Genomic DNA, 27,031 nt, shown 5'->3' with positions numbered 1-27,031 from the left:
AGGTCTCTGATGCTGAAGGGCTTAAGTGACTTGCCAAGGATCACACAGCTAATAAGTAGCAGAGGCAGGACCAGAATTTAGCTTTTCCTCATTCCAAATGACAAAAAGGAAAAGCTGGTCTTTAAAATGTACTGATTAGCACTGCCATGTTAAAAAAACCCCAAACCACACACATTTTAACAGAGCCCTCAAAAGGTTTAGGGGATGAATATATTCCTAAATTTAGTTTTCATTGCTAAATTCCAAATAGAAGCCAGAACCCTGTTTGTTATACAGTAACTCTACATATATGATTGCTTAACAGGTTCTTAACACAATTTCCTTGATTCACATTAGCAAGACAGAACTAGGTTAAAATGCCATATTAATTTACAATTTTGAAACAGTATGTTTCATAACATAGTTCCTGGTAAAACAACAGTTTTTAAAAAACTGTTTATACAAATCTGGGAAATGCTTAATTCACTGCTAACAAGAACCCATATTTAAACAGTCAGAGCTATTATGGCTGTGTGTTTAGTACTGGCTAGACCTTGACTAATAGAAAAACGACTTGTCCCTTCACTAAGGAGTCTACTGGCCAGATTTCAGGTTACTGAGGACTGAAGTAGATGGCATGAAGAATGCTGCTTAGAATAAAAAATAATTTATTAAATTTTTTAACTTGATAGGTAACAAGAAACTTCCAAGCTAAATTTAGTCTTCAATCTCAATGCTAATCTGTAAACTTGTTACGAATATATTCCAATAAACAAACTTGCTGTTGGAAGTACACATAGATTACCTGGCAGATCATTTTTACCTAAAAAAAAAAATAACAATTAACTAGTAAAATATTTCTCATTTGTATCACCTAGAATAATAATTTTTAGTATATAATCATACAGCACAGTACATCACAATATCTTGTATGTACACAGCACTCTGCAGTTTAAAAAGCACTTTCATGCACCTTGACTCAGTTGATCTTCATAGCAACCATTCAATCTAGGCAGGGTAGGTGATATATTATTCCAATTTTGTAGATAAGGACACTGTGGCTCAAGAGAGGTTAAGTGATTTACCCAAATGTCACAAAGCAAGTAAATGTCAGAGCTGGCTCTAGTAACCTAGGTTTTCTGACATTAGTTCCAATGGTTTTTCCACTATACCAAGTCTATGAATAAGATAAGATCAGGCCCTAAAAGGTCAAACTACCAGGCACACATATGGTCTGAACACTACCAGGTTCTTCAGAGAATAACACTAGTGATTATGGGCATGACACTCACTTCCCCTTCTTGGACCTCAGTTTCTTCATCTGTAAAATGAGGAGACTGCTTTAGATGCCCTCTGAAGTTCCTTCCGTTTCTAGATCTCTGATCCTAGGATCTTATACATTTTTTTTTTGACGTAAATATATAGGAAGTTATGGTCACTTGCAGGCACCAAATTAGCCCTGGCTTTGTGGCTACTCTCAGTGTTATCACTTTATTGACACCAGGTAGGGCAATGAGTTGGAAGTATATTCTTCTGTTACTGATCACATGACCGTATGGCCAAGGACAAGTCAGCTCATCTTCCCATACCTTACTGTTTCCTCTTCTGTACCACAGTGATGATATTTTATTTTTGAGAGTTTTAAAGAATATTTAGGTAAAGCTGATAAAGCACTTGAGCTTTGAAGTGGAAGGCAAATAAATATAGTCAGCTCAGTTTTCTATGTTGCTGGAGATGAACAGAGGCACAGGTAATGCAAAATGACAATCATGTCATTTTTGTCTTTTAGGAACAATCTTTTTTGACTGTTTTTCACAGGCACTTATCCTTGTATCCTTCCCTAACCCTGCCCTGTAACCAGCGCAGAGTCAAACCTATTGCCTGAAAGTAGGTGAATGCCTGCTTTGCCTTTATTTCAACCATTTAGAAAAGCGCCCGGGGGGCAGCTAGATGTCGAAGTGGATAAAGCACCGGCCAAGGATTCAGGAGTACCTGAGTTCAAATCCGACCTCAGCCACTTAACACTTACTAGCTCTGTGACCTTGGGCAAGTCATTTAACCCCAATTGCCTCACCAAAAAGAAAAAAGCGCCCGTCACTTAAACATTTAACAAATACTGTTGTCTATATGAATGAATGGGTTATCCAGACAGATCCACAAAACTGACAAGCTTCTAGTGAGCTAAGTGGATTACGTAAAATACTGTTTATAAATGTGAATTAAAGCTTACGATGCATAAACTAAATTTGGGCATAACCAATCACAAAAATGAAATTATATAAAGGCAAACAAACCTATTACTTTCAAAGGTTTTAACGTGTTCTCAGGAGAGTTGGATACTGTCATTCATGAAATTAAGGAAAGTAACCCAAAATGCCACGAGTAGGGCTGACCTAATAATTTACTGGCCAGAACCAAATACAAGTGAAAAGTTAACAAGAGAATAGCAATATTCTTTAAAAAGATACATTTCTAGTGGCACATCATGCTGTAACTACATTTATCTCCAGAACACATATCCTGTTCCTTTGGGAATATTAAAAAGTCCTGCATGAAAAGTACAGGGGTACTGATTACTTCCTTCTTCTGTTTCACAAATGAAGAAACGAGATCTAAAAGTGTTAAGTGATTTGCCCAGAGTCACATAAGTAGTGACAGAAAGAGGTATGAAATAGTCCTTTGGCACTGAATGATCGTCTATTCCAACAGCCTCATTTTACAAAGGAGAAAGTCACTCCTGGATAGCTTTGTAAACTAAGTCAGCCCTAAGACACCCATTATTTCCCTCCCCTCCTACTTGGGAGGAACTTGGGCAGCCTGGCTAGATGGATACAGAATACACAGCTGATTAGAAGACTATAAACTCCGTGAGGGCAGCAGAGATTTGTCTCACTTCGGCCACATTCCTCCCCCTCCCCACGGTCTCTCTCCCCTTGTGCCCCCTTCTCCCTTTGCCTGGCACATAGTAGGCGTTTAATAAAGGCTTGGCGATGGATGGGCTGCGCCCAATCCCGCACGTCCTGGTATCCTGCACAAAGTAACAAGGTCACACATCCAGCAGCACACAAAGGGACTCTGGGATGAAGCGCGGGAAGGGGTCTTAGAGACGAACGAAGAAACTGAGGCCCATTTAAAGTGACAGCCCAAGCCCGCTCCGTTTCCGGATCGGTTCACACGCTTCGTTTCACTCTGTCTACACCCATCTCTCCTCTCAGACGATCAACGAATTCGCTCAAATTCCCTCCCTAACCTCCGCCCCACCGGCCCGATGTGATGGGTTTCTCCTCCCCGGCCCTTTCCTTCCCTCCTTCTTTCCTTCCTTCCTTCCTTTCCTCAAACGTCCGGACAATTCTTTCCTATAGAACCCCCCTACCTGGTTGCCAGAGAGACCATGATAAATCAATTTTCCCCGCCCCAACAGGAAGTTGTGTTAAGCGTTCATTAACTTCCGCCTCAAGGGGGCCGGCGCGTGCAGGAGCTAGCCCAATTCCGGGAGGGGAAGAGTGGAGAGAACGTGACCCGCGTGTGTACGTGCGTGGGAGCGCGCGAGCAAAGGAGGGCGTCCTCCCGCCCCGACGCCTTACTCCCAAATCCCAGAGCCAGCGTTCCCAGGTGACTCCGCGCGGCCCGGTGTCCCCGCCCACCTATGACGTGAGTGTGGCGTGAGGCTGGAGACCCCCCCCTCCCTCCTCTAAGAGATCCGGCTCTTTTTAGATTCCTTCGTTTTTAAGGTTCCCCGCACACTGCGAGGGAAACGTAGGTCTGTGTCGTTCGGGTTCCGTTCTAGCTTGAGGCTGTCCGGGGGCGGGGGACAGATGGGGGCTAAAGATCCCGGACAGTTCAGTCCTTGGATTGAAAACAGGAGCTGCCGTCTCTTATCCCGACCTTCCGCTTCACTGAAGGGGGCATCTGGGCCCTTGCTCACCGGCCACGGGCTGGATGGGACAGGGGCCGGGGGAGAGAAGGAGAGGACTAAAGGAAAAAGAGAGAGTTTGGGAGGGGAGGAAACCGAAGGGACATCTATGAACTTGGCCTTGACCCTGACGGAGACAAGTGTATTTATTGCTTTAAGGAGAAATGTTTTCTCCTGTGCTCTTCCCACGTAACCTAACCTAGTGAATTTATAATCTAATGAACTAGGTTCCCCAGCCTCTCCCAGATGTGGAGTAGCATTAGAAGTGCTCTATGCATGTGTCAATACCCAATACATTTTCGAAGCTGGAAGAGGACTTCACCCATATATGCATAATAGCCAATATTTATATACGTTATACTGCTTTATTGTTTGCATAGTGCTTTGTTCTTATCTCATAATATTATATATTGCATATATTATCTCAAAGGCGAAAGTTATTAGTCCCCCTTTTGCAGATGAGGAAACTGAGTCTGAGAGAGGTTCAGTCGAACACCCCAAAGCAGGAAATCATGGTATAATAGGAGTATTAGACTTGGGAGTTAGCCACCTGGAGCTTCTGACCATCTCACCTCCTAGTGCTCTTTCTGCTGTACTATTTATTGTCCCTGAAATTTCCAGTGGTTAAAATGTGGCCCATCCTGCCAATTTAGACACATTGCATGCTTCAGAAACTTGTATCAAGAAACTTTTATCTAACAAACTTCTATCACTTCTGTCAAGAAATATGAGAGAAGTTACATATGAGTGACTAAGGTTCTTCAAGTTGTTATAAAAGTAATCAACTTTACAGAAAACAGCCTAATAAAAAGTAGGCTCTTTGTAAAATCGTGGGATCATATAGGGTCAGAGCATACGACACCTATATTATTATTATTATTATTATTATTATTATTATTATTATTATTATTATTATTGATTTGTATTTTTTTGGCGAGGCAATGAGGGTTAAGTGACTTGCCCAGGGTCACACAGCTAGTAAATGTCAAGTGTCTGGGTCTTCCTGAATCCAGGACTAGTGTTTTATCCACTTCGTCACCTAGCCGCCCCCAGCAATATTATCTTCAACTAGTCTTTGAAGTCTTAAAAATCTTGACGTATTTGAATCCATTTTCTCAATATAAGAAAAAAAATTCACTCAAATAGTGAAATGTTTCTGCCAACGGTTTCATTGTGACCCTTTTTGGTTTGACCTCAGATTCTAAAGCTTCCCTTTCTTCTATAGTCTTTTCAGCTAGCAGCTCAGTCAGAATTCTCATTCAGGTCTCTTTCAGAATTCTTTAGGTACTAAGTCAAATTTATGTAAATTTATGCAAATGCACATAGAGCAAGAACTGTCTGTGATGCCTAGTAGGTGCCAGGTGCTGGCACACAAAGATAAAAATGGAGCAATCCCTGTCCTCAGGGAACTTATGTTCCGTGTACACATAAAGGTATTTGTAAAATACAAGAGAATATTGGTGGAGGAGGCACTGGCAGCTGGGGGAATCAGGAAAGAATTTATTTAGGAAGTAGTATTTGAGCTGAGCTTGGAAGAAAAAGCATAGCACCTTGTCTGGTTCCAATTTGAAAGTATTGTGTGAATTGACTTTCAATTAACAATTAAATTGCATTATGGTGTTTTAATAAAACCAACCATCCATGTATTAATTCATCAATCTGTTGAATAACAATAGTGCAATAGTAACAATAACGTTTGGCCTCAGAGTACTCAAACTTTAACAAATTACAAAGATAAAAGTTAATTTTTCCTGTAGCAATCTTGTTGGAAGTGAAATTGTTATTAGAGTATATGCCAAGAGACCTTTTTAATGTAAAGATGAAAAGTGTAAAATCTACCAGAAAAGCCAGATGCAAAAACAGGTTAGAACTAACGCACATCCCCCTGTCCTATCTCCTTACTTCCTTTGTGCCTCCAAAATAATTTTTTATTTTGAACTCTTACAGAATTTAATTTCTAATAAATGAAAGGCTTAACATAACAATTTGGAGTCAAGACAGAAACAATTGTTGCTACCTCTAATAGGTCTAGAAACATTGACATATTGTCTATCTCAGCATGTACTGAAAAATAACAGAAGGTGTGACCTCAACTCAGAGCTAAAGATAATGACAATGATGTCGTCATTAAGTGTAAAGAGCTTAGAGCTTTACAAAGAGTACCGGAATTGGAGTCAAGGGACCTTAGTTCAAATCCTAGTTCTGATATTTACTACCCCTCAGTTCTTTAAAAGGAAAGGATTGGGGGGCAACTAGGTGGCGCAGTGAATAGAGCACTGGCCCTGGATTCAGGAGTACCTGAGTTCAAATCCGGCCTCAGACACTTGACACTAGCTGTGTGATCCTGGGCAAGTCACTTAACCCCAATTGCCTCACAAAAAAAAAAAAAAAAAAGGAAAGGGTTGGGGGCAGCTAAGTGGTACAGTAGATAGAGCATTGGCCCTGGATTCAGGAAGACCTGAGTTCAAATCTGGCCTCAGACACTTGACACTTACTAGCTGTGTGACTCTAGGTAAGTCACTTTACCTCATTGCCCTGCAAAAAAAAAAAAACCACCCAAAAAACAAAAAAAAAAGGAAAAAGTTAGACAAATAGCACCAAGCAAGATAGTCCCTGTCCTCAAGGAGGTTATAATACAAAAGGGATCTAGGAGGCAGTTGGGAAGAGGGAGAAAAAAGGAAGAAGGCAAGTACATGTTTGGAAATAGCCAAGAAGTAACATGGAAGAAGGCCTGATTCTGGGCAAGGTCCTTGTCTTTATCAAGATCCTTATTCTTAACAAAAGCTCATCTTTCAGATCTCATAGTGGTCCATGGTCAGAGTCCAAGGTTCTGATGTGAAGGGGATGAGCAAATGGACATTATATAGGCATTCTGGTTTGGAAATGGCTCACAACAATTTTTAAAAAAAATTTTTGCAGGGCAATGAGGGTTAAGTGACTTGCCCAGAGTCATACAGCTAGTAAGTCACAACAATCTTTTGAGGCAGACCAAGTCAATCATCAGTGATTTTTAGCTATGTGAAAATTTTCTCCACCATAATCCCTCAGTAACTCGATAAGTCTTGAGGAGGTCTCTGATCCTGAGGGGGTTAAGTGACTTGCCAAGGATCACATAGCTAATAAGTATCAGAGGCAGGACCAGAATTTAGCTTTTCCTCATTCCAAATCCAATACTTGCTACACTGAGCCACCTGCTTCTTCTGAGGTAGGTAATGTAGATATTATTACCTAAAATCATAACCTCTCCACAAAGTCTTACTCCAGTGAATGGGGAAGAAGAGACATTGGTTTCTTGAAAGCTATGCTAGTGACCCATAACCTCTGGCAGACTCTCCCATGCTGAAAAGGATAGGCCAGGCAACAGATTGAATAATTCCTGAAGACCAGTCTAGCTAGGTATAGAGAGACTCTTTATCCTGGCTGGCTACTGAGAGATGAATTATTTGTCCATGGCAACCCACAAAACTAGGAAAAATACAAATGAATAAACATGGATAGGTGGTAATTATATCATTGGAGTGAATATCCAAGGTGCACAGATCCATTTGAGTAATAACAATCTATATTACAAATGAAGAAATTTATTCTACAGGGATTGTGATTTATCCAAGGTCACATGATTAGCAATTGTCAGAGGAGGAATTTGCACTTGGGTCTTCCTGGCTCTAAGTCCAGCCCTACCAAGGTCTTAAGTTTGTCCAGGGCCTTTAAGTGATATTTATTTATGGTTACCAGAATTTCTCCTTCTCCACTGACAAGATATGATGGAGTGGAAAATGTTTTGATTGGTAGCTGGCAGAATTTCAATGAACCATAAGGAAGCATTTGCTGTCAATGAGAGCTCTGAAATAGATGATTGTCAAACATCCTTTACTAGGAGTCTTTGAAGATAATTTCCATCCATCAGGGATATCTTGGGTATAATTTTTATATAGCTTGATAAAGCATTTATTAAGTGTTTTTTTGTTTTTGTTTTTGGAGGGGCAATGAGAGTTAAGTGACTTGCCCAGGGTCACACAGCTAGTAACTGTCAAGTGTCTGAGGCTGGATTTGAACTCAGGTACTCCTGAATCCAAGGCCAGTGCTTTATCCACTGCGCCACCTAGCTGCTCCCTATTAAGTGGGTTTTTTTTTAATGTGTTGGATAGTATGCTAAGCACTCAGTATACAAATACAAGCAAGTAAGACAGTCCCTGACCTCAAGGAGCTTACATTCTAATTGGGGAAAACTACAAATAAAGGGAGGCTCAGAGAGGAAACCTCAGGAGTTTTAAGGAGCATGATATGTCAAAAGGCTCATTTTTCACCAAGGGGAGGAGGGAAGGGCGAATGCAAGTATTCTCAGCAGCAGGAGGATAGCAAAAAAAATTTCTCAAGTTCCCTTTAATGAAGGCTTCTTTTTCTAGGATTTAGAAGCTCTCTACCCCTCTAGGATCCCTGACTATACAAGGTTTCCTGCTATGAGGGATGACTTTATGTAGAAGGAGCGCCACCTACTGAAAGATCCACCCTCCTTCCTGAAGCACCAAAAATTAGCTCTATTTCAGGTATTTGCCAGTAAAAACCCACTCTTCTCTCTGCATATGAGCATAAACCTCAGGAAGATAATGAGAAAAGAGACAGTTATGAACTAGGACCATAGATTATTGCAAGTGTAAGGACAAAGAGCAGATAGCTGGGGCAGGGATAAATTTTCTTGCTTTCTGTACTTCACGAAAATAAATCAACAGTTTTCCCTTGAGGAAGACAAGATTTATTGTTATGTTCTGAAAAGTAATGAAAGCCATTGTGTGCCTGAGTTTCTACATCAGGGAAGACAGTTTCCTTTTTTTTTTTTTTTTGCATGTTACAGATTTAATTCTACTGGAAGACTAACTGAAATAACAATATTCAGAAATATCAAACCCACATCCCTTCCTTGCCAAGGATAGAATGTGATAAAACTTCTTTCAGGATGTTTTGTTCCATTCAGACATATCGATCTGCATCGTTTCTATAGTGGAAAGTATACTGGACCTGGAGTCTGGAAGACCTACATTCAAAGTTCATCTCAGACACCACTAGCAGTATGACCCTAGGCAAGTCACTCTATATCTCATTTTCCTAATCTGTAAAATAAAAGGCTTGGTCTTAATGACCCCTAAAATCCCTTCCATCTCTAGGATGCTATGAATCTTCAAATCCCTAATGAATTTCCATCCCTTCTGTTCAACTGGAGCATATGAAGGGGACAAGAAATGCTGAAGGGAATTGGCATTATTATAAGATTGACTCTTCCTGAATAAGCCAGCAGGGGGCTAAAAGGAAGGTGCCTGAAAATTAACCTTCGGAAACAATGTGATTCAACTTTGATGTTTCCATTTAGACTCCTGATGGAGAAGATTAGCTCTTTGCCAATTGTCCCCGGGGGATAGTTTGTAATACATAAAGGACTAGCCTCCCTGGGCCTTTTCTGGAGGAGTTGTATCATAGCAAGAAGGACAGAAAACTCTAGATCCAGAAGGGACCTCAACCCCCTCATTTTACAAATGAGGAAACTAAGGCCAAAGGAGCTTATGTGGTTTACCCAAGGTCACACAGCTTCTAAGTACTAGAGATTAGATTCAAATGCAGGCCTTCTGATTCCAAGTCTAATATTCTTTCTTTTTTGGTTATTAATATTAATGTTTATATTTATTCTGAACGTAGATAACCAATAAAATGGGTATTTGCCTATACATAGTTGGACAGAGAAAAAGAATTGCCTGCGAAATTGCAAGGGTTTTTTGTCCAGTATTCTTTCACAAATCCTCCCGGAATTAGATAGGTGAGTATCAGCAAAATTGTAGGATGCTAATACTGACTGATTAGCATCAGTACCAATCCCAATAATCAGATCTAACCTCTAGCAACCATAAGAGACTTCTGTCTCTTTTGTCTGTGAAGGAGGGAAAGATGGCATCCCCATTACCGAACCAGAAGGGTGGATTCAAGTATGAAAGTTGGTAAAGTATGCACACGAGATTTGCGACATTTCATTTGAGATTTAAAGCCTTTTCTGTCTAAATGATGAATTTGATCTGTTTGATCAAAAACAATTAACCAATTTTATTTATTTATTTTCGTGAGGCAATTGGGGTTAAGTGACTTGCCCAGGGTCACAGAGCTAGTAAGTATTAAGTGTCTGAGGCTGGTTTTGAACTCAAGTCCTCCTGACTCCAGGGCCGGTGCTCTATCCACTGTGCCACCTAGCTGCTCCCATTAACCAATTTTAAATGAGTTTACCAAGTGCAAGGTCATATTATGTTCTTTTGTGTTACTCCTCCAACCTGTACTGTTGTGTTGTTGCTACTGAGGTTTAGGCCTTATCTTAATCTTTCAAGGACATTACAAGCCCCTTGACTGAAGGGATGTCTAATCACATCAACATTAATACTGTACCTACTAATGCAAAGAACAACCACATACACCAAGAAATCAAGAGTGAATGTAACAGTTATAAAGGTCAAGCATATAAAACTGTGCATACCCTTTGATCCAGCAATACCACTACTAGGTCTATATCCCAAAAAGATCACAAGAAAGGGAAAAGGACCCACATGTACAAAAATATTTATAGATGCTCTTTTTGTGGTGGCAAATAATTGGAAATTATGGGGATGCCCATCAATTGGGGAATGGCTAAACAAGTTGTGTTATATGTATGTGATGGAATACTATTGTGCCATAAGAAATGATAAGCAGATAGATTTCAGAAAAACCTGGAAAGATTTACATGAACTGATGATGAATGAGATGAGCAGAACCAAGAGAATATTGTACACAGTATCAACATTGTGGGATAATCAACTGTGATAGACTTAGACAATACAATGATCCAAGACAATGCCAAAAGACTCATGATGGAAAATACTGTCCACATCAAGAAAAAGAACTATGGAGTCTGAATGCAGATTGAAGCATACTATTTTCATTTTTTTGTTATGGGTTTTTTTTGTTTCTTCTTTTTCATTGTTCCTTTTGTTCTGATTCTTTTACAACATGACTAATGTGGAAATATGTTTAATATGATTGTAATGTATAACCTATATCAGATTGCTTGCTGGCTTCAGGAGAAAAAATTGGAACTTAAAATCTTACAAAAATGAATGTTAACAACTATCTTAACATGTAATTGGGAAAAATGCTATTTTAAAAAATTTAAAAATAACAACAACAACACAAAACAACTAGTAAGTATTCAAGCCCAGGATCACATGTGACCAGTACATATCTTTTTTTTTGGTGTTGGTTTTTTTTTGGTAGGGCAATGGGGGTTAAGTGACTTGCCCAGGATCACACAGCTCGTAAGTGTCTGAGGCTGGGTTTGAACTCAGGTCCTCCTGAATCCAAGGCTGGTGCCTTATCCCCTGTGCCACCTAGCTGCCCCACCAGTACATATCTTAGAAAGATCTTAAACCTATCTCTTCCTGACTCTTGGGCTGGTTTTCTCTGCTCACTACTATATTATGAAATCAATAATTGTGCAGTGAGTGAGAAAGTGGAGAGTGTAGTAAAGTGAGAGAGTGTAGTGAGAAAGATAGTTTGGCTCTATGGATAGCGTACAGGTCTTAATTTTTCCAGGATATCAACTCCTACTTCTGACTCACCCTGGCTGAGTGACCCTGGGTACTGGTGATCATCATTGGAAATGGGAGTTTTCACATTAGGAATTTCCCACCTGAGGTCAGGACCAAAAACGAAAAATAATGTTCTAAGAAAAATCCGGCTTTGGGCTTTGCACTGGTAAATTAAAGGCAAACTTAGGAAGTAACAGTTAGGTGGCACAGTGGATAGAGTGCCAGGCCAGGAATGAGGAAGACTCAACTTCCTGAATTCATATCTGGCCTCAGACATTTACTAGCTGTGTGACCCTGGGCAAGTCACTGAACCCTGTTTGCTACAGTTTGCTCATTTGTAAAATGAGCTGGAGAAGAAAATAGCTAACCACTCCAGTATCATTGCTAAGAAAACCCCAAATGGGGTCATAAAGAGTCAAATATGACTGAACAACAGGAAATAAGACAAAAGGAGTTTATTGGCACCCCAAAGTATCAAGCAGTTGGAGTGGGTCCACCACCAAATCCAAGCTCCAACCTACTTTTATAGACAGTAATAGATCAATTGGTATGTAAGAGCAAGACAGTTCTGACTAGTAGGGTTTTTTTCCTTTTTTTTTTTTTGGCAGGGCAATGAGGGTTAAGTGACTTGCCCAGGGTCATACAGCTAGTAAGTGTTAAGTGTCTGAGGTCGAATTTGAAATCAGGTCCTCCTGAATCCAGGGCCAGTGCTCTATCCACTGCACCACCTAGCTGCCCCTGACTGGTAGTTTTAAAGGAGGAATTGGGATAAATGTCATCTCAGCTTCCCCCCATTACATCGTTGGGAGATGAGATTAGTTCTCAGGTAAGGAGAGTAGTCCCCTCTCCTTCCCTGACCTCAGTACCTAACAGTTAAGCAACGATAAAATATGGAGATCACTAAGACTATATTTTGCCCAGTGGCCTATCTTTGCACAGTAATAAGTGCTACAGAAGTTCAGAAAAAAAATGAGTTAGGTTTGGCATGATCTGGTACAACATTTAAAAAGTTCAAGAGAAATAGTTGCTGAGTAATTAGTTATTTTAATGCTGGCACATTATTATTTTTTTTTTTTTGCGGGGCAAGTGACTTGCCTGGCACATTATTAATAAAAGGGTCAGGGACACTCTTAAATGCCAAAGATCCCTCATGGAACCTACTCAACAATCACCCTTGGAAGGATGGGTGTTCCTGAGGGTAACTACTCAGATTGGTTAAAAAGTAATGAGAGTCAACAATACATAGATCCAAGACAATCCCAAAAGACTATTGATGAAACATACTATCCACCTCCAAAGAAAGAACTGATATTGACGGAACACAGACTGAAGCATGCTACTTTTCACGTTCTTTAATTTTTTTCTTTTAATCAAGTTTTCTTATACAAAATGACAAATATGATAATGTTTTACATAATCATAAAAATAAGTAATGAGAGAGGATAAATATTATAACGAGAGGTGGACCTGTTCTAATGAGAGGCTAGGGGATATGACTTTGATCACTCATTTATTTCCAAGTCACCCCCAGCTTTGGGCAATTTAATCAAAGAATTTACCTCCACCCTGACCTGAGTAGAGCACAATGGGCTTTCCCACGTGGCTGGAATCTGAACAAGATTGTTAAGAAAGCTAATCCAGTCTCATTATCAACAATGTCTTTCAGAGGCTGACCAACCTACAGGCATCTGAAAAAATTCTGGTCCTTATTCAATAAGCAATTATTAATATAAGAGAGAAAAAATCATTTCTCTCACCAGGAAGGAAAAATTCATGGAGAAATTTGCACAAAGGGATGAAGAATATAAGCTTCTTGAGGTCAGTGACTATTTCAATTCTGTCTTTGTACTCCTAGTACAAAGGAGGCATAATGTTTGGCACAAATATGGTTAATAAATGCTCATGGAATTCAATATATGCCAGCTGCTTATTTTATGATGAAGGGAAAGCCTTTATAATGATCACATTCTCACAAATGGTGAGAAAGAAAATTACCTCAGTCCAGCACAAAGCTGCTGATTTCCCCTTATTGGTTGTTGTGGTTTGTCCTTCATTCTTTTTGGGGGGGGGCAGGGCAATGAGGGTTAAGTGACTTGCTTGCCCAGGGTCATACAGCTAGTAAGTGTCAAGCGTTTGAGGTCAGATTTGAACTCAGGTCCTCCTGAATCTAGGGCCGGAGCTTTATCCACTGTGCCACCTAGCTGCCCCCATTTGCCCTTCATTCTTGAAGAGGACCATGACATCAGGAGGTGAATTGCAAGTGAATTGGATTTGTTAGGAAGGGCTATGCAAAGTCACCAGTCTAACTCTCTCCCAGAGTCAACTGGGTCCAGAGGCAAGATACACATCTGGACAACTGGAGATGGCTCTAGATGTTTGAGGCAAGTGGGGTTAAGTGACATGCCCAGGGGCTGTAAAAGTGTCTGAGGTCACATTTGAACTCAGGGCCTTCCAAATTCAGGACCAGTTTTCTATCAAATACCCCACCTCACTGCCCCACCTTTATTGGTAGAGAGAAGTAGGAAGAACTGTGATTTCATCAGTGGGAAGACCTCCCAATAAGGCAACTCTACAAGTATAAGTCTATGATTTATCATGGAGAGATTTGCCTGGGGCACTGAGGGGTTAAATGACTTCTCTATAATCACAAAGCCAATACTTGCAGGTGCTTAAAGCTTGGTCTGACATCGAAGATGCCATGGTCTTCTACTGAATTGTCATCCAGACTTTGATAAATCTGAAAGAGAGAGTGAGGCTGGTGACTTTGTACAATCCTGTCTCCCTTAAATCCAATTCACTCACAAGTCAAGACATCACTCTGTGATGTCGATGTACAAGGGAATCAGGACTTGAACCCAGGTGTTCCTGACCCCAAGGCCTGGCCTCTATTCATCATGACATACCCTGTCACAGTGGAGCATGTCTTTTATAAATCTAGAATTTCAACGACCCACTCATTCAATTCTGGAGGCAGCAATCAGATTGCCTTTGCAATTGGAAGTAGGCTTCTCTTTCACTAAAGAAAAGTGTTAATTACAAAATATGGATCTGTGTTAATTACAAATTATGGATTTACCATTTTGTCAGTGGAACAAGAGGTGCTTGGTGTGCTTTAGGGACAAAGAAAACTGACCAAGAAAAAGATTTGTCTTCAGTATTTAAAGTACTCAAGTGCCTATTAGCATTTACTCTTCCTCTCCAGTGAGCTAATTAGACCAGACTATTTTTTGCTCTGAACACTGCTCTGCCTCTATTGTCTACTTAGTTCAAAGTCAAAGTAGTCACTGTCAGGGATCATAGATTTAGAATTGAAAGGGGCCTAACAAATAACATAGAGAAACCCTCTCATTTTACAGAGGAAAAAATTGAGAGGTTAAGTGTCTTGTCCAAGGTCAAACAGCTAGGAAATGGCAAAAGTGGGAACTAAACCCAGGTATTCTGATTCCAAATTCATCACTTTTCCTACTGTACCTCTCTCCACATCAAAGACATTGATCAAGGATTAGAGGGTGTCTGGAGGACCCTAAAAGTCTCTTGAATTACAAAGGATCATTTGAGAGAATTGGAAAATAATGAAATAAAGAGTTTGAAATTCAGCTCTTTCACTGTGAATGACTTGACTATTCTCATCAATACAATGATCCAAGATAATCCCAAAGGACTATTGATGAAACATACTATCCACTTCCAAAGAAGGAACTGATATTGATGGAACAGACTGAAGCATGCTATCTTTCCCTTTCTTTCATTTTTTTTTCTTTTAATCAAGTTTTCTTGTACAAAATGACAAATATGGGGCAGCTAGGTGACACAGTGAATAGAACACTGGCCCTGGAGTCAGGAGGACTTGGGTTCAAATCCAGCCTCAGACACTTGACACTTACTAGCTGTATGACCCCCAGGCAAGTCACTTAACCCCAATTGCCTCACCAAAAACAAAAAAAAACACCCTAAACCTCCAAAATGACAAATATGGTAATGTTTTACATAATCATACATGTGTAACCCATATCTGATTGCTTGCCACCTCAGGGAAGGGAGAAGGGAGGGAGGGAAGGAGGGATAAAAATTGGAACCCCAAACTGTAAATAAAAATGTTTATTACATTTAGAATACAAAAAAACCCCAAGAAATTCAAGTCTTTCACATGAATTAAATCACTGCAAGTTCCATCAGATCAAAAATGAATGTGACTGGGACTTAGCCCCTTCCTACCAGTCCTCTTATACCATTGTTGTTTAGGCATTTCTGATTCTTTGTGACCCCATTTGGGGTTTCTTGTCAAAGATACTAGAGCAGTTTGCCATTCCCTTTTCCAGCTTATTTTACAGATGAGGAAACTGAGGCAAACAGGGCAAAATGACCTGCCAAGGGTGACACAGCTGGTGAGTATCTGAGGCCAGATTTGAGATCAGGAAAATGAGTCTTCCTGACTAGAGATCTAACATTCCATCCACTGTGCCCTTTCTTCTACCCTACTCCTCCACATACGCTTTGATCTAGTGTCACTGGCCTCCTCAGTGTTCCAAGAACAGGACACTCCATGTCTCAGCATTTTCTCTGGCTGTTTCCCATGCCTGGAATGTTCTTCCATTTCTGCTCTGACCTCCCTGGCTTCCTTTAAGTTCCAATTACAATCCTGTCTCAAAGATAGGAAGCCCTCCCCGACCTCTTTTTTTTTTTTTTTTGTGGGCAATGGGGGTTAAGTGACTTGCCCAGGGTCACACAGCTAGTAAGTGTCAAGTGTCTGAAGCTGGCTTTGAACTCAGGTCCTCCTGAATCCAGGGCCAGTGCTTTATCCACTGCGCCACCTAGCTGCCCCCCCTTTTTAATACTAGCTCCTTCCCTCTATTAATTAACTCCTGTTTTTCTGTAGCTTATTTTGTTTATATTTGTTTACACGTTGTCTCTCATTAGATTGTGAGCTTTCTGAGTGCAGGGAGTTTCTTTTGCTTCTTTTTGTCAGTAGCCCCAAGAGCTTAGCAGGTGCTTAATAAATGTTTATTAATTGATTGGTCATAAGGCATACTATAGAAATATCTATGCTGAATCCCTTGCCCCTTTACCTTTCATTACAACCTTCTCCCTCAACTCCATTTTCTTCTTTAATCTTTCAAACTTATCATCCGTTTAAAATCTCAGCATTGCTGTGAACATTCTGTCACTTTTATTATATCCAGGCTGCATTTGATAAAAAACTAAGAAAACAGCAGTGATGGAGAGTTGCCATAAATGGGTCCGGCAGTGTCTTATTCCTTCCAAGCATCATTGAGCACTGAGGTATGGCCTTTTAACCTGATTCTCTGGGGCCACAATTTTGTGCTCCAGTTCCCTACCTCTTCTTCCTATCCTATGTCCTTTACTAAGAATCTAAGATTTGACTGCTCCCTGTAGGAAACCTTTGACATGCTGTTCAAAAGTCCCTACTAAAAGCTGTGGGTTGCTATAGAGAAAATACCTAAAGATCAGCAAAAGAAAATAACTCTAATTCAAGTTATTGGTTGTTTGAACCACTGTGATCTTGGAGTCAAAAGAAAACAACTAGAAAAGGGAACCCTAAACGAAATTATTATGAGCTGGTTATCACAGGGGCCTGGGAAATTTAAAATGTAAAAAGACTAGAAGCCAAGATTTTTATTGATTTCAGTATGTGTAAAATCACATTAGGTCTTGCACTGGATAGATGGGGCACTGGACTTGGAGTCAGGAAGATGAGAGTTCAATTCCCGCCTCAGACACTTATTAGCTGTATGACTCTGGTCAATTTGTCTCAGTTTTCTCATTTGTGAAATGGGGACAATAACCTACATTTCAGGGTTGTTGTGAGGACCAAATGAGATAATAATTTTAAAGCACTTAGTACAATGCCTGGCACATATTAGGTGCTATATATGTGTCAACTATGATGGTGATGATGCAAAACAATATAATAATGATGACAATGATGATGACAACAACAATAATAATTAATAACAACAATGACAACAATAACTTTCCAAGAAAGATAGAGTCTGAAGACTTTGTACTTTGCACTTGAATCTGGAGGTCACATTGAAGCAGTGGATAAGTGTGATATTTACACATATGTTGTTCTACTCCGAGCAAAACACATTAGGCGTAAAGATGTCAAGTAAGTTGTGGCCAAATATATTAGGAGACTTACTGGTATCCTGGAATCAGAGAACTAGAAAGAATAGTTAACTACACCTCTTAGGGCGATGGGCCTTGTTCATACATCAAGACTGGCATTGTGTGGCTGTTGAGTGGTTTAAAATTATTCTTCCCAGTTCAAATCCAGCCTCAAACAATTTAATAGTTGTGTGACCTTGGGCAAGTCATTTAATCTCTGTTTCAGTTTCAACATCTATAAAATGGGGATAATAATAGTCCCTATCTCCCAAAGTCTTGATGATCAAATGAGATAATATTAATAAAGTGCCTGGCATGTGGTAGATGCTTAATGAATGTTCCTTCCTTCGTAAGACAGATATAGCAAGATTAAAGGTCCCTTACCAAAAAAGGAAGATGATTAAGAAAACATTTTTAAAGAACTTGACAGGTTAAAAAAGCTACAGAAATACTTTTGTGACAGATATCACTTTACTAAGCAATAACAAAGGATGATCACTGGGGTACACTATTAGATTTTTCTAATGTAACTGAAACTTCAGAGATGGAGCCTGCGAAATGGCTAAGATCCAAGAAAGGAATCAAAAGGCCTAGTTTGGATGACATCCACATAAGCTCAGCAAACAATTATGTCAACAAATGGCATAAGCAGGAAGGCCAGATCATTGCCAGCAGAATTTACAGAAGGGTTGTCCTTCAGGAGCCCAGACTAAGTGGTCAATGTAGATACTTTTGGGGGTAGCTAGGTGGCACAGTGGATAGAGTACCAGGCTTGGAGTAGGGAAAACTCTTCCTGAGTTCAAATCTGGCCTCAGATACCAGCTATGTGACCGTGGGCAAGTCACTTCACCCTGTTTGTCTCAGTTTCTTTATCTGTAAAAGGAGTTGGAGAAAGAAATGGCAAACTATTCTAGCATCTTTGCTAAGAAAACTCCAAAAGGGCTCCCAAAAAGTTTTACATGACTGAAAAACGACTAAACAAAAACAAAGAAACTGTACAGTTCATCACTACAGCTCAAAGTTGGCATCTCCCAAGGTACCTAGCAACACATGATTTGGCGACTGGAATTACATATCAGAAACTTTTGTGGACATATAACAAATCACCATATTACAAACACAAGTCTTCAAAATATCTCAGAGCACTATCAACAAATTATACTGTACTTGGACCATTATCATGGAACAAACCATTGCCCACAATCACCCAGACATTACATTGATGTATAAAAACTGAAGACCAACCTTTGTTATAGATATTACCATACCAAATAATCATAATGTCCAAGCTACAAGAAATGAAAAAAACTTAAAAAATATAGAGACCTAGCAGAGGAGGTTAAAATCATGTGGAGAGGGGGCAGCTAGGTGGCACAGTGGATAGAGCACTGGCCCTGGAGTCAGGAGAACCTGAGTTCAAATCTGGCCTCAGACACTTAACACTTACTAGCTGTGTGACCCTGGGCAAGTCACTTAACCCCAATTGCCTCACTAAAAAAAAAATTCATGTGGAGAGAGAATGAGAGGAATATCATTGCTGTTGTCCTATTTGATTTTGGATTTGTATCAGAGATGCTTCCAATTTAGCTAGGGAACATAATGTGTGTGTATGTTAATATATAAACACACATACATATATGTGTGCATATACATATGTGTGTATGTGTACAAAATAGATACAGAATGATGGGAAGGAGGGGCAGGGCATGAGCAACCAGGATAATCAGGAAAGGCTTCATGTATAAGCTGGTGCCTGAGCTGGCCCTTGTAGGGAACTAAGGATCTGCTATATGTGTCCTGGCAATTTAAATTGTTGTGTGATAGAATTTGGAGCATCCCAGATCATCAAACATGGAGACCCTCGGTAAACCTTACCATGTGGGTGGAGGTAGCCTCCTACTTTTTTTTTTTTTTTTTTTGGTAAGGCAATTGGGGTTAAGTGACTTGCCCAGCGTCACACAGCTGGTAAGTGTCAAGTGTCTTGAGACTGGATTTGAACTCAGGTCCTCCTGAATCCAGAGCAGGTGCTTTATCCACTGTGCCACCTAGGTGCCCTGGTAGCCTCCTTCTTCCTACATACCTGGAAAAACTGCATCTTTAAAACTAGTTGGACACAGAGAGTCATTCTCTTTCCTGAGTGCTCTTTCCTGCTGCACCCAAAGAGTGAAGATTGAAGTTCACTCACAGGGAAGGTCACTGCTAAGAACTGCAATACCTCCTCCTACCCTTTTACCCTGGCTCCAAGATATCTGTCGTTTGCCCCTCAGTTTCAGGTACTGGTGGTTTTCCCCACCAGACCTACTATACCTAGGAAACCAAGCTATGCTGATCTTGGAGTCAGGATTCAGGTAAGGATGTCACAGTCTGACCAGCCTGGCAGGGAAGCCCTGAGAAGCCAAGGTCTCTGGGATCTGAGCCTTATGGGGGTTTTGGAACTGGAACTGTGTGCTCTACAGGAACTGAGGTAAGCTATGAACCTACTCTTCCTCCCCACCCCAGAGATTGAGACAGTCAGGGTTGGGAGTTGGGGGAGATGACTGATTATGTCTCTTTGTTAGGGAGAGTTAAGTTTGTGTATTTGTGATTATATATTTTGAAGTAAATATTTCTCTGTAAAAGCTAATCCAACTGCCAGTGGCAAAATGGAACTAGGGTGCAAGGGATCACTCTATCCAACTGAAGAAACACTTTCAGTGAGGGGCTGGAGTCATTGGCAGAAAGCCTAATCCCCTTAAGGGTACCAGAGAACCATAGGGGAGGGATGAAACATAAAATATAAATAAAATAAATAATAGATAATAATAGATAAATATAAATAAAATATAAAATATAAAGCCTAGCTCTCAGGCAGTGGGAGCTACAAAAGGAAATGTTAACATTAAACTCTTAAAGACCAGGAATCATGGTCTTTAATCATGAGCACACTGTAGAATACTCAATCATCAGGCATATACTTTGGCCTTCTTTTGGGGCAGCTAGGTGGTACAGTGGATAGAGCACTGGCCCTGAAGCTGGGAAGACCTGAGTTCAAATTTGACCTCAGATGACTACTAGCTATCTGACTCTGGGCAAGTCACTTGACCCCAATTGCCTTAAATATCCAGGGCCATCTCTAATCATCCAGATGTGTCTTGCCACTGAACCCACTGGCTCTGGAGCAAAGAGTAAGGTTGGTGACTTTGCACAGCCTTCCCTCACTTAAATCTGATTCACTACAAGTCATGGCATCACCTCCTGATGTCTGCCTGGTGCCATTGTCCTCTTCCAATCTTCCAGAATGAAGGACAAACAGCAATAACTTTGGCCTTCTGGGGAAGATCAAGTTGTTAAACCAAAACCCATATAATAGTGACAAACAGTGTAGATGTTTCAATAGGCTTTTCTTTATACAAATTGTCTAATGCAGGGGTTCTTAACTTGGAGTCCATGAACCCCCAAGTCATTCATGGTTAACTTTCACTGGGTTTGTAAACTTGAATGGGGAAAAATTGCTTCTTTATTTTTATTATTCTCTAATTGAAATTCGGCATTTTCTTCCATTACAAGGTTGGGGGCAGCTAGGTGGCACAGTGGATAAAGCAGCAGCCCTGGATTCAGGAGGACCTGAGTTCAAATCTGGCCTCAGACACTTGACACTTACTAGCTGTGTGACCCTGGGCAAGTTACTTAACCCTCATTGCTCTGCCCCCCCCAAAACAAAACCTCCCCAAAACAAGGTTGGCCTGAGGTAATGATTAACCAGGGATCCCTACCTCTAACAAAGGAGACAAAAATTCCATTCCTAGTTTCCTCTCTTTACATCAGAGGTACCTAGAAATGGAGATGGGTACAAACATTTTACTGAGTTCTAGAAGGAAGATCTCCACCAAGGAAGATATGCCTATGAGTGAATAACTTTTAATAAGATTAGGTAAATTCTATGGAGTTAGTTTAGAAGTTAACATGGAAGTTAATTTGTCCAGGGCCACATATCTAATATGTATCAGGGATATAAGTTGAACCCTGGTCTTTAAACTGCCAGGCTGCCTCTAGGATAAGATTTTTTTTTTTGAGAGGGATGAATATAGGGTGGTTCTGTGAGACGTAGTATAGTATAGTGGACAGTAGATCAAGGCCTTCCTTAGGGTCAGGAAGACCTGGGTTAAAGCATTGTCTCTGACATATTTAGCTATATATAGCCATGGGCAAGCCACTTAACCTCTACTTGCCCAGGCAAGCAAGTTATAGACTAGTGTGAATGGAGTTCCCTAACTGGGGGCTCAGAGCTACAAAAAGATAAAGAGGATTATATGTCTTTAGATATTACTTCTCAGAGTACAGAAGTATTTATAACCTGAGAGTCAGTAGTAGGGTGAGGGTGAGGTGCACTATCTTTTTAACTCTGTTATAGTATGTTACATTATATTACATTTACATATACATATATATATTCAGTACCCGATTGTGGCAAAATACAAATAAAAATTACTCAAAAATCCTTCTCTGACTTTGATGTTTCATAAAGACATGAAATGTGCTCCCTTTTATAGAGCCAATTCATTCTGCAAATATGAAGGGCTCCAAGTGAAATAAACATCATTGCTCACCAGTAACTAGTTTAATGCATTTTTACTTTTCTTCCCAAGATAAAATGATATCATCTTAATATATGAAACATTTTTATTTCCATCCTGTTGGAGGATGGTCTTATTTATCTTATATATCTTGCTCTGCTTCAAACATCCTACTATCCTAAAAGAAAGGTATGGATCTGAGCATAGATATATTGTCTGCATTATATTTTTGTACACTAGATGGCAGCTTTGAACAAACATTTCAGTCACTATGCAGGTATTTTCTGCAAAACATTTGCAATAATTTTCTTCCTTTTCTGTCTCTTTTATGCCTTCATTTCCTCTGTTTATCATGAGGGATACACGGATGCTGCTGAGTGACATAATTTGATGTTGCTTGAAGAGGAGACAGTTTCTTCTATCCTCTCCTTCCCTCATTAGTCAACCAGTCTATCTTTTAAGTGCTGTTTTATAGAATTCTGTACAAATGGTGTTTGGCTGCAGAGAAATGAATTCTTCCGATCCATTCTATTCCCATAAGAAAACAACTTCATAGAGTAATTCCATTCCCCTTGACCACGAGTGAAAGACATTTAGGAAAGCTTTACCCTAAATAAATAAATAAAATAGCTTAAGAAAGCCTCTCATTTAATAGCCCTTTGGATGTCCCTATATTCCTTAAGCACAAAATTACAAAGAAGAGACCTTGGATTTCAAATACATTTTTGTATTCATGAGGCAATCACCTATCCAAGGTTATCAGCACTGTATGCCTCTTCTAGTAGCTCTGGGAAGCACTTGCCTCTGGGCTGAATGAACATTGATTCTCTCAAGGTATCTGCCAGGTAGTAGGGAATTTAAATGGTCATGGCTTAAAATGCTCCCAAATCTGTCAGTGAGAGATTTAGAGACTTTATTCCAGAGAGAAAGCAGTTTCCCCTTTCAAAAAGACATCATGATTTTAAAACAGTCTGTGTGAGAATCTATAAAGGCTTCCCTGTACATTACCCAACACATACCTATCAATCACAGCACAATAGCATGGATGAAAGCCTATATAGCTCAATGCTATGTTTTGATCTATAATGGGGAGGTATGAGTTCTCTTCGTTGCCTACCTAGGAGGGTGGGTAGAGAATTATAAGATGACAGAACAATAGAACTAGAGAGGAGGGCTGAGATGTAAGCTCCCTGAGGTCAGGGACTCCTTTGCCCTTTACTTAGGCTGTAGTAGGTGCTTTGAATAGTAAATGATATCGAGTTGCTACATCTGGTGTGATAGTAGATTTTTCTCTGTAGTGATAGGCAAGTCATTTTCTTTCCTCAGCCATCAGCAATTTCATCAATAAAGGTTCCTTTCTAGAGGAAGTATTTGGCAAATATTTAGCCTAGAGAAGAGAATAGAGAGGTTATATCTATATGAAAGGGGGAGGAGGTTATATCACCCACTGTATGCACAGCACTGTTCTTAACATACAGGAATTATGTAGAATTGGGTATGATGTTATTCCTAGGAGCTCATGAAGTAAGAAGGGGGAGATGAATAAGCATTTTAACTGAGAACTAATGAGAGGGTTAAACTAATTTAAGTGCACATGAAAATAGGAGACATGCCTGTACTCCCTCTTATGGGGGAGGTGGAGGCTGGCTGGTACCACTTATGGTGAGTCCCTTGGAGGGGAGTGGGTAAGGCATCAAGTGACTGAGGTTAGATTTTTAACTCACATCCTCCTGACTCCAGAGCCACTGTGTCACCAAGCTGCCACTGATCCAACCATTCTGGAGAGCAATCTGAACTATGTCCAAAGGGCTATAAAACTGTAAATACCCTTTGACTTAACAGCTACTAGGCCTATATCCCAAAGAGATCATAAACAAGGGAAAAGGACCCACGTGTACAAAAATATTTATAGCAGCTCTCTTTGTGGTGGCAAAGAATTGGAAATTGAGGGAATGCCCATCAATTGGGGAATGGCTGAACAAGTTGTGGTATATGAATGTAATGGAATACTATTGTGCTGTAAGAAATGATGAGCAGGCAGATTTCAGAAAAACCTGGAAAGACTTAAGTGGACCGATGCTGAGTGAAGTGAGAAGAACCAGGAGAACATTGTACACAGTAACAGCATCACTGTATGATGATCAACTGTGATAAACAAACTCACTTCAGTCACTTGATGCTTATTAGCTGTGTGACCCTGGACAAGTCACTTAACCCTAATTGTGCTCACCCCACAAAAGGAAAAACAAAACAACCCCCCCAAAAAACACAGAATGATTAGATTGGTTCACAACTCCACCAACACTACATTAGTGTCCCTATTTTTCCACATTTCCCTCCAACACTTGTCATTTCCCTTTTCTGTCATGTTTAGTTATGGGACTTTGATCAAATTGCTTACTCTTTCTATGCCTTAGCTTCCTTATATATAAAACAAAGAAAGTGGACAAGTAATAACTCGCATTTAAATAGTCAACAAAGGCCAGATTGTAGAGGGACTTGCATACCAGGCAGAGGAATCTGAGCTTTTTTGGGTAGGCAATAGAAATTGTTAAATAATAATAGCTTACCTTTAGATAAGTGTTATGTGGAAGTGCAGTGGAATTGATCAGGACACCCCTGACCAATTGATTTCCTATCAACTCTGCTGATGAATTGGATGGTCTTTTCTCAGTCCTCATCCTTCCCTACTTCTCTGCTGCACGTGACACAGCTGGCCACCCCATTAGATGTTCTCATCTCTCTAGGTTTTCTTAATCCTTCTCTCTTATGGTCCTCTTCCTATCTATCTGACTGCTCCTTCTCAGTCACCTTTGCTAGCTCATTATCCATATCACATCATGTAGCTCTGAGTGTTCCTCAAGGCTCTAATGAATCCTTTTCTCTTCTCTGTTTATATTCCTTTAGTGAACTCATAAGCTTCCATGGGTTTTAATTATCATCTCTATGCAGATGACTTAGGCACATGTTTCCAGCCCTGGTCTCTCCCTTGCACTTTAGTTGAACATCACCAACTGTCCATTGAACACTTTCAACTGAATGTCTCAGAGATATCTCACATTCAACATATCCAAAACAGAACTCATTATATTTTTCTCCAAATTTCCCTATTCTAACCAAAAACACCACCATTTTCCCAGCCTCGCAGGTTCAGAATCTTGGCAATTCTCAGTCTTCCTCATACTACATAGACACATCTCCAAATCTTTTCATTTCTGCTGGGGCAGCATCTTTCATCTGGTCTTTTCTCTCTATTCATCCAAGCCAACACTGTAGACTCTTGTGACCTGAGACTGTTGCAAAGTTCTCCCAATTGGTCTCTCTACTTCATCTTCTCCTCCACAATCACATAGCTGCCATCATGATTTTGACAGACCTGACCTTGTCACTCACTGCCTTTTGAATAAACACTACTGGCTCCCTCTTGACTCTAGGATAAAATATAAACTTGTCTGTTTGGATTTTAAAGTCAGGGAGAAACAGAGAGAGTTCTCAGAACCTGAGAGAAAGAAATCCTTCTCTAGAGCAAAGATGCTAATTGATACTTGAAGTGTAATGCTTCCTTCTTTTTCTTTTTCTTTTTCTTTTCTTTTACAATTCAGTGGTTTTTTAAATAAACATTTTTATTTCATGTTTTGAGTTCCAAATTCTATCTCTCCTCTTCTCTCCTTCCTTGCTTCCCGTGGCAGTAAGGAATTAGATATAGGTTATACATGTGCAATTATGTAAAACATTTCCATATTGCTAATTTTTATAAGAAGACTTGAATAAAAGAAAAAAATGAAAGAAATAAAATGAAAAATAGCATGCTTCAGTCTGTGTTCAATCAATATCAGTTCTTTCTTTGGAGGTGGACATATGCTTCCTTATTAGTACTTTGGGATTGTCTTGGATCATTGTATTGCTGGGAATGGCTAAGTCATTCGCAGTTCTTCATCAAATAATATTGCTGTAACTCTGTATAACATTCTCCTGGTTCTGTTCACTTTACTATACATCACTTCATTTAAGTCTTTCTAGGTTTTTCTGAAATCATCCTGCTTGTTATTTCTTATAGCACAATAATATTCTAATACATTACAAGTACATACCACAGCTCGTTTAGTCATTCCCAATTGATGGGCATTCCTTTGATTTCCAATTCTTAGCCACCACAAAAAGAGCCCTAGTAGCTAATTTAAATAGGACCATTTTAAAAACTTTGGAGTTTGCTTTTTTATTATTTTTTTTACAATTGCAAAAAATGTGTAATTTTATTCAATCAGTTTTCATATTCTAGATACTTGAGGGATACAGCATCACTCGGATCCTGTGTCCAATGGCCTTGGCAGGAAGATTGCTTCTGAACTTGGCCCAATCCATTCCACTGTTACCATGAGCCCAAGTAACTTTCCCCCAGATCACTCTTGTTCTGTTGGGTTTCCCACCAGGAGTCACTGTGTTGTTTTTTGCCTCGTATACATAAGCACATCTCTTACCCAAATAGAATTCAGTTTCATCCCGAGCATAGACTCCTTCAATTTTCAAAAGAGCTGTATGTTCCCTCTGGTTTCACAGGCCTCACTTGTAGCCAGCAAAAATGGCCATGGACCACAGTCTTCCAGACATTTTTTTTCTTTTCTTTTTTTTTTTGCAGGGCAATGGGGGTTAAGTGACTTGCCCAGGGTCACACATCTAGTAAGTGTCAAGTGTTTGAGGCCGGATTTGAACTCAGATCCTCCTGAATCCAGGGCCCGTGCTTTATCCACTGTGCCACCTAGCTGCCCCTTCTTCCAGACATTTTGCTGTTCTAGAAGTCCTGTTTCCAGGAGGCCTCTGAGGCTCCAAGATGGAGGGGGGGGCGGGAAAGCGACTTTGGA

At 40.1% G+C, this 27,031-nt stretch overlaps 1 protein-coding gene and 1 pseudogene across 1 annotated transcript in view; both read right to left on the bottom strand.

The window, feature by feature from the left end:
• Nucleotides 1-3,586, bottom strand: part of DHRS7B (dehydrogenase/reductase 7B) — a 67,908-nt gene extending 64,322 nt beyond the window's left edge. The window contains exon 1 of the mRNA XM_043985507.1: nucleotides 3,353-3,586. Within this exon, the coding sequence (XP_043841442.1) occupies nucleotides 3,353-3,372 (20 nt within the window). The 5' untranslated portion in view covers nucleotides 3,373-3,586. The remainder of the gene's footprint in view (nucleotides 1-3,352) is intronic.
• A 22,861-nt stretch (nucleotides 3,587-26,447) lies between these two features.
• LOC122739012 lies at nucleotides 26,448-26,780 on the bottom strand (annotated as a pseudogene).
• Between the last annotated feature and the right edge of the window lie 251 nt (nucleotides 26,781-27,031).

The sequence above is a fragment of the Dromiciops gliroides genome, chromosome 1 (assembly GCF_019393635.1).
Source record: "Dromiciops gliroides isolate mDroGli1 chromosome 1, mDroGli1.pri, whole genome shotgun sequence".
NCBI lineage: Eukaryota > Metazoa > Chordata > Mammalia > Microbiotheria > Microbiotheriidae > Dromiciops > Dromiciops gliroides.
Note: the sequence above shows the minus strand (reverse complement) of the source record. Positions and strands in the feature narration are given on the sequence as shown.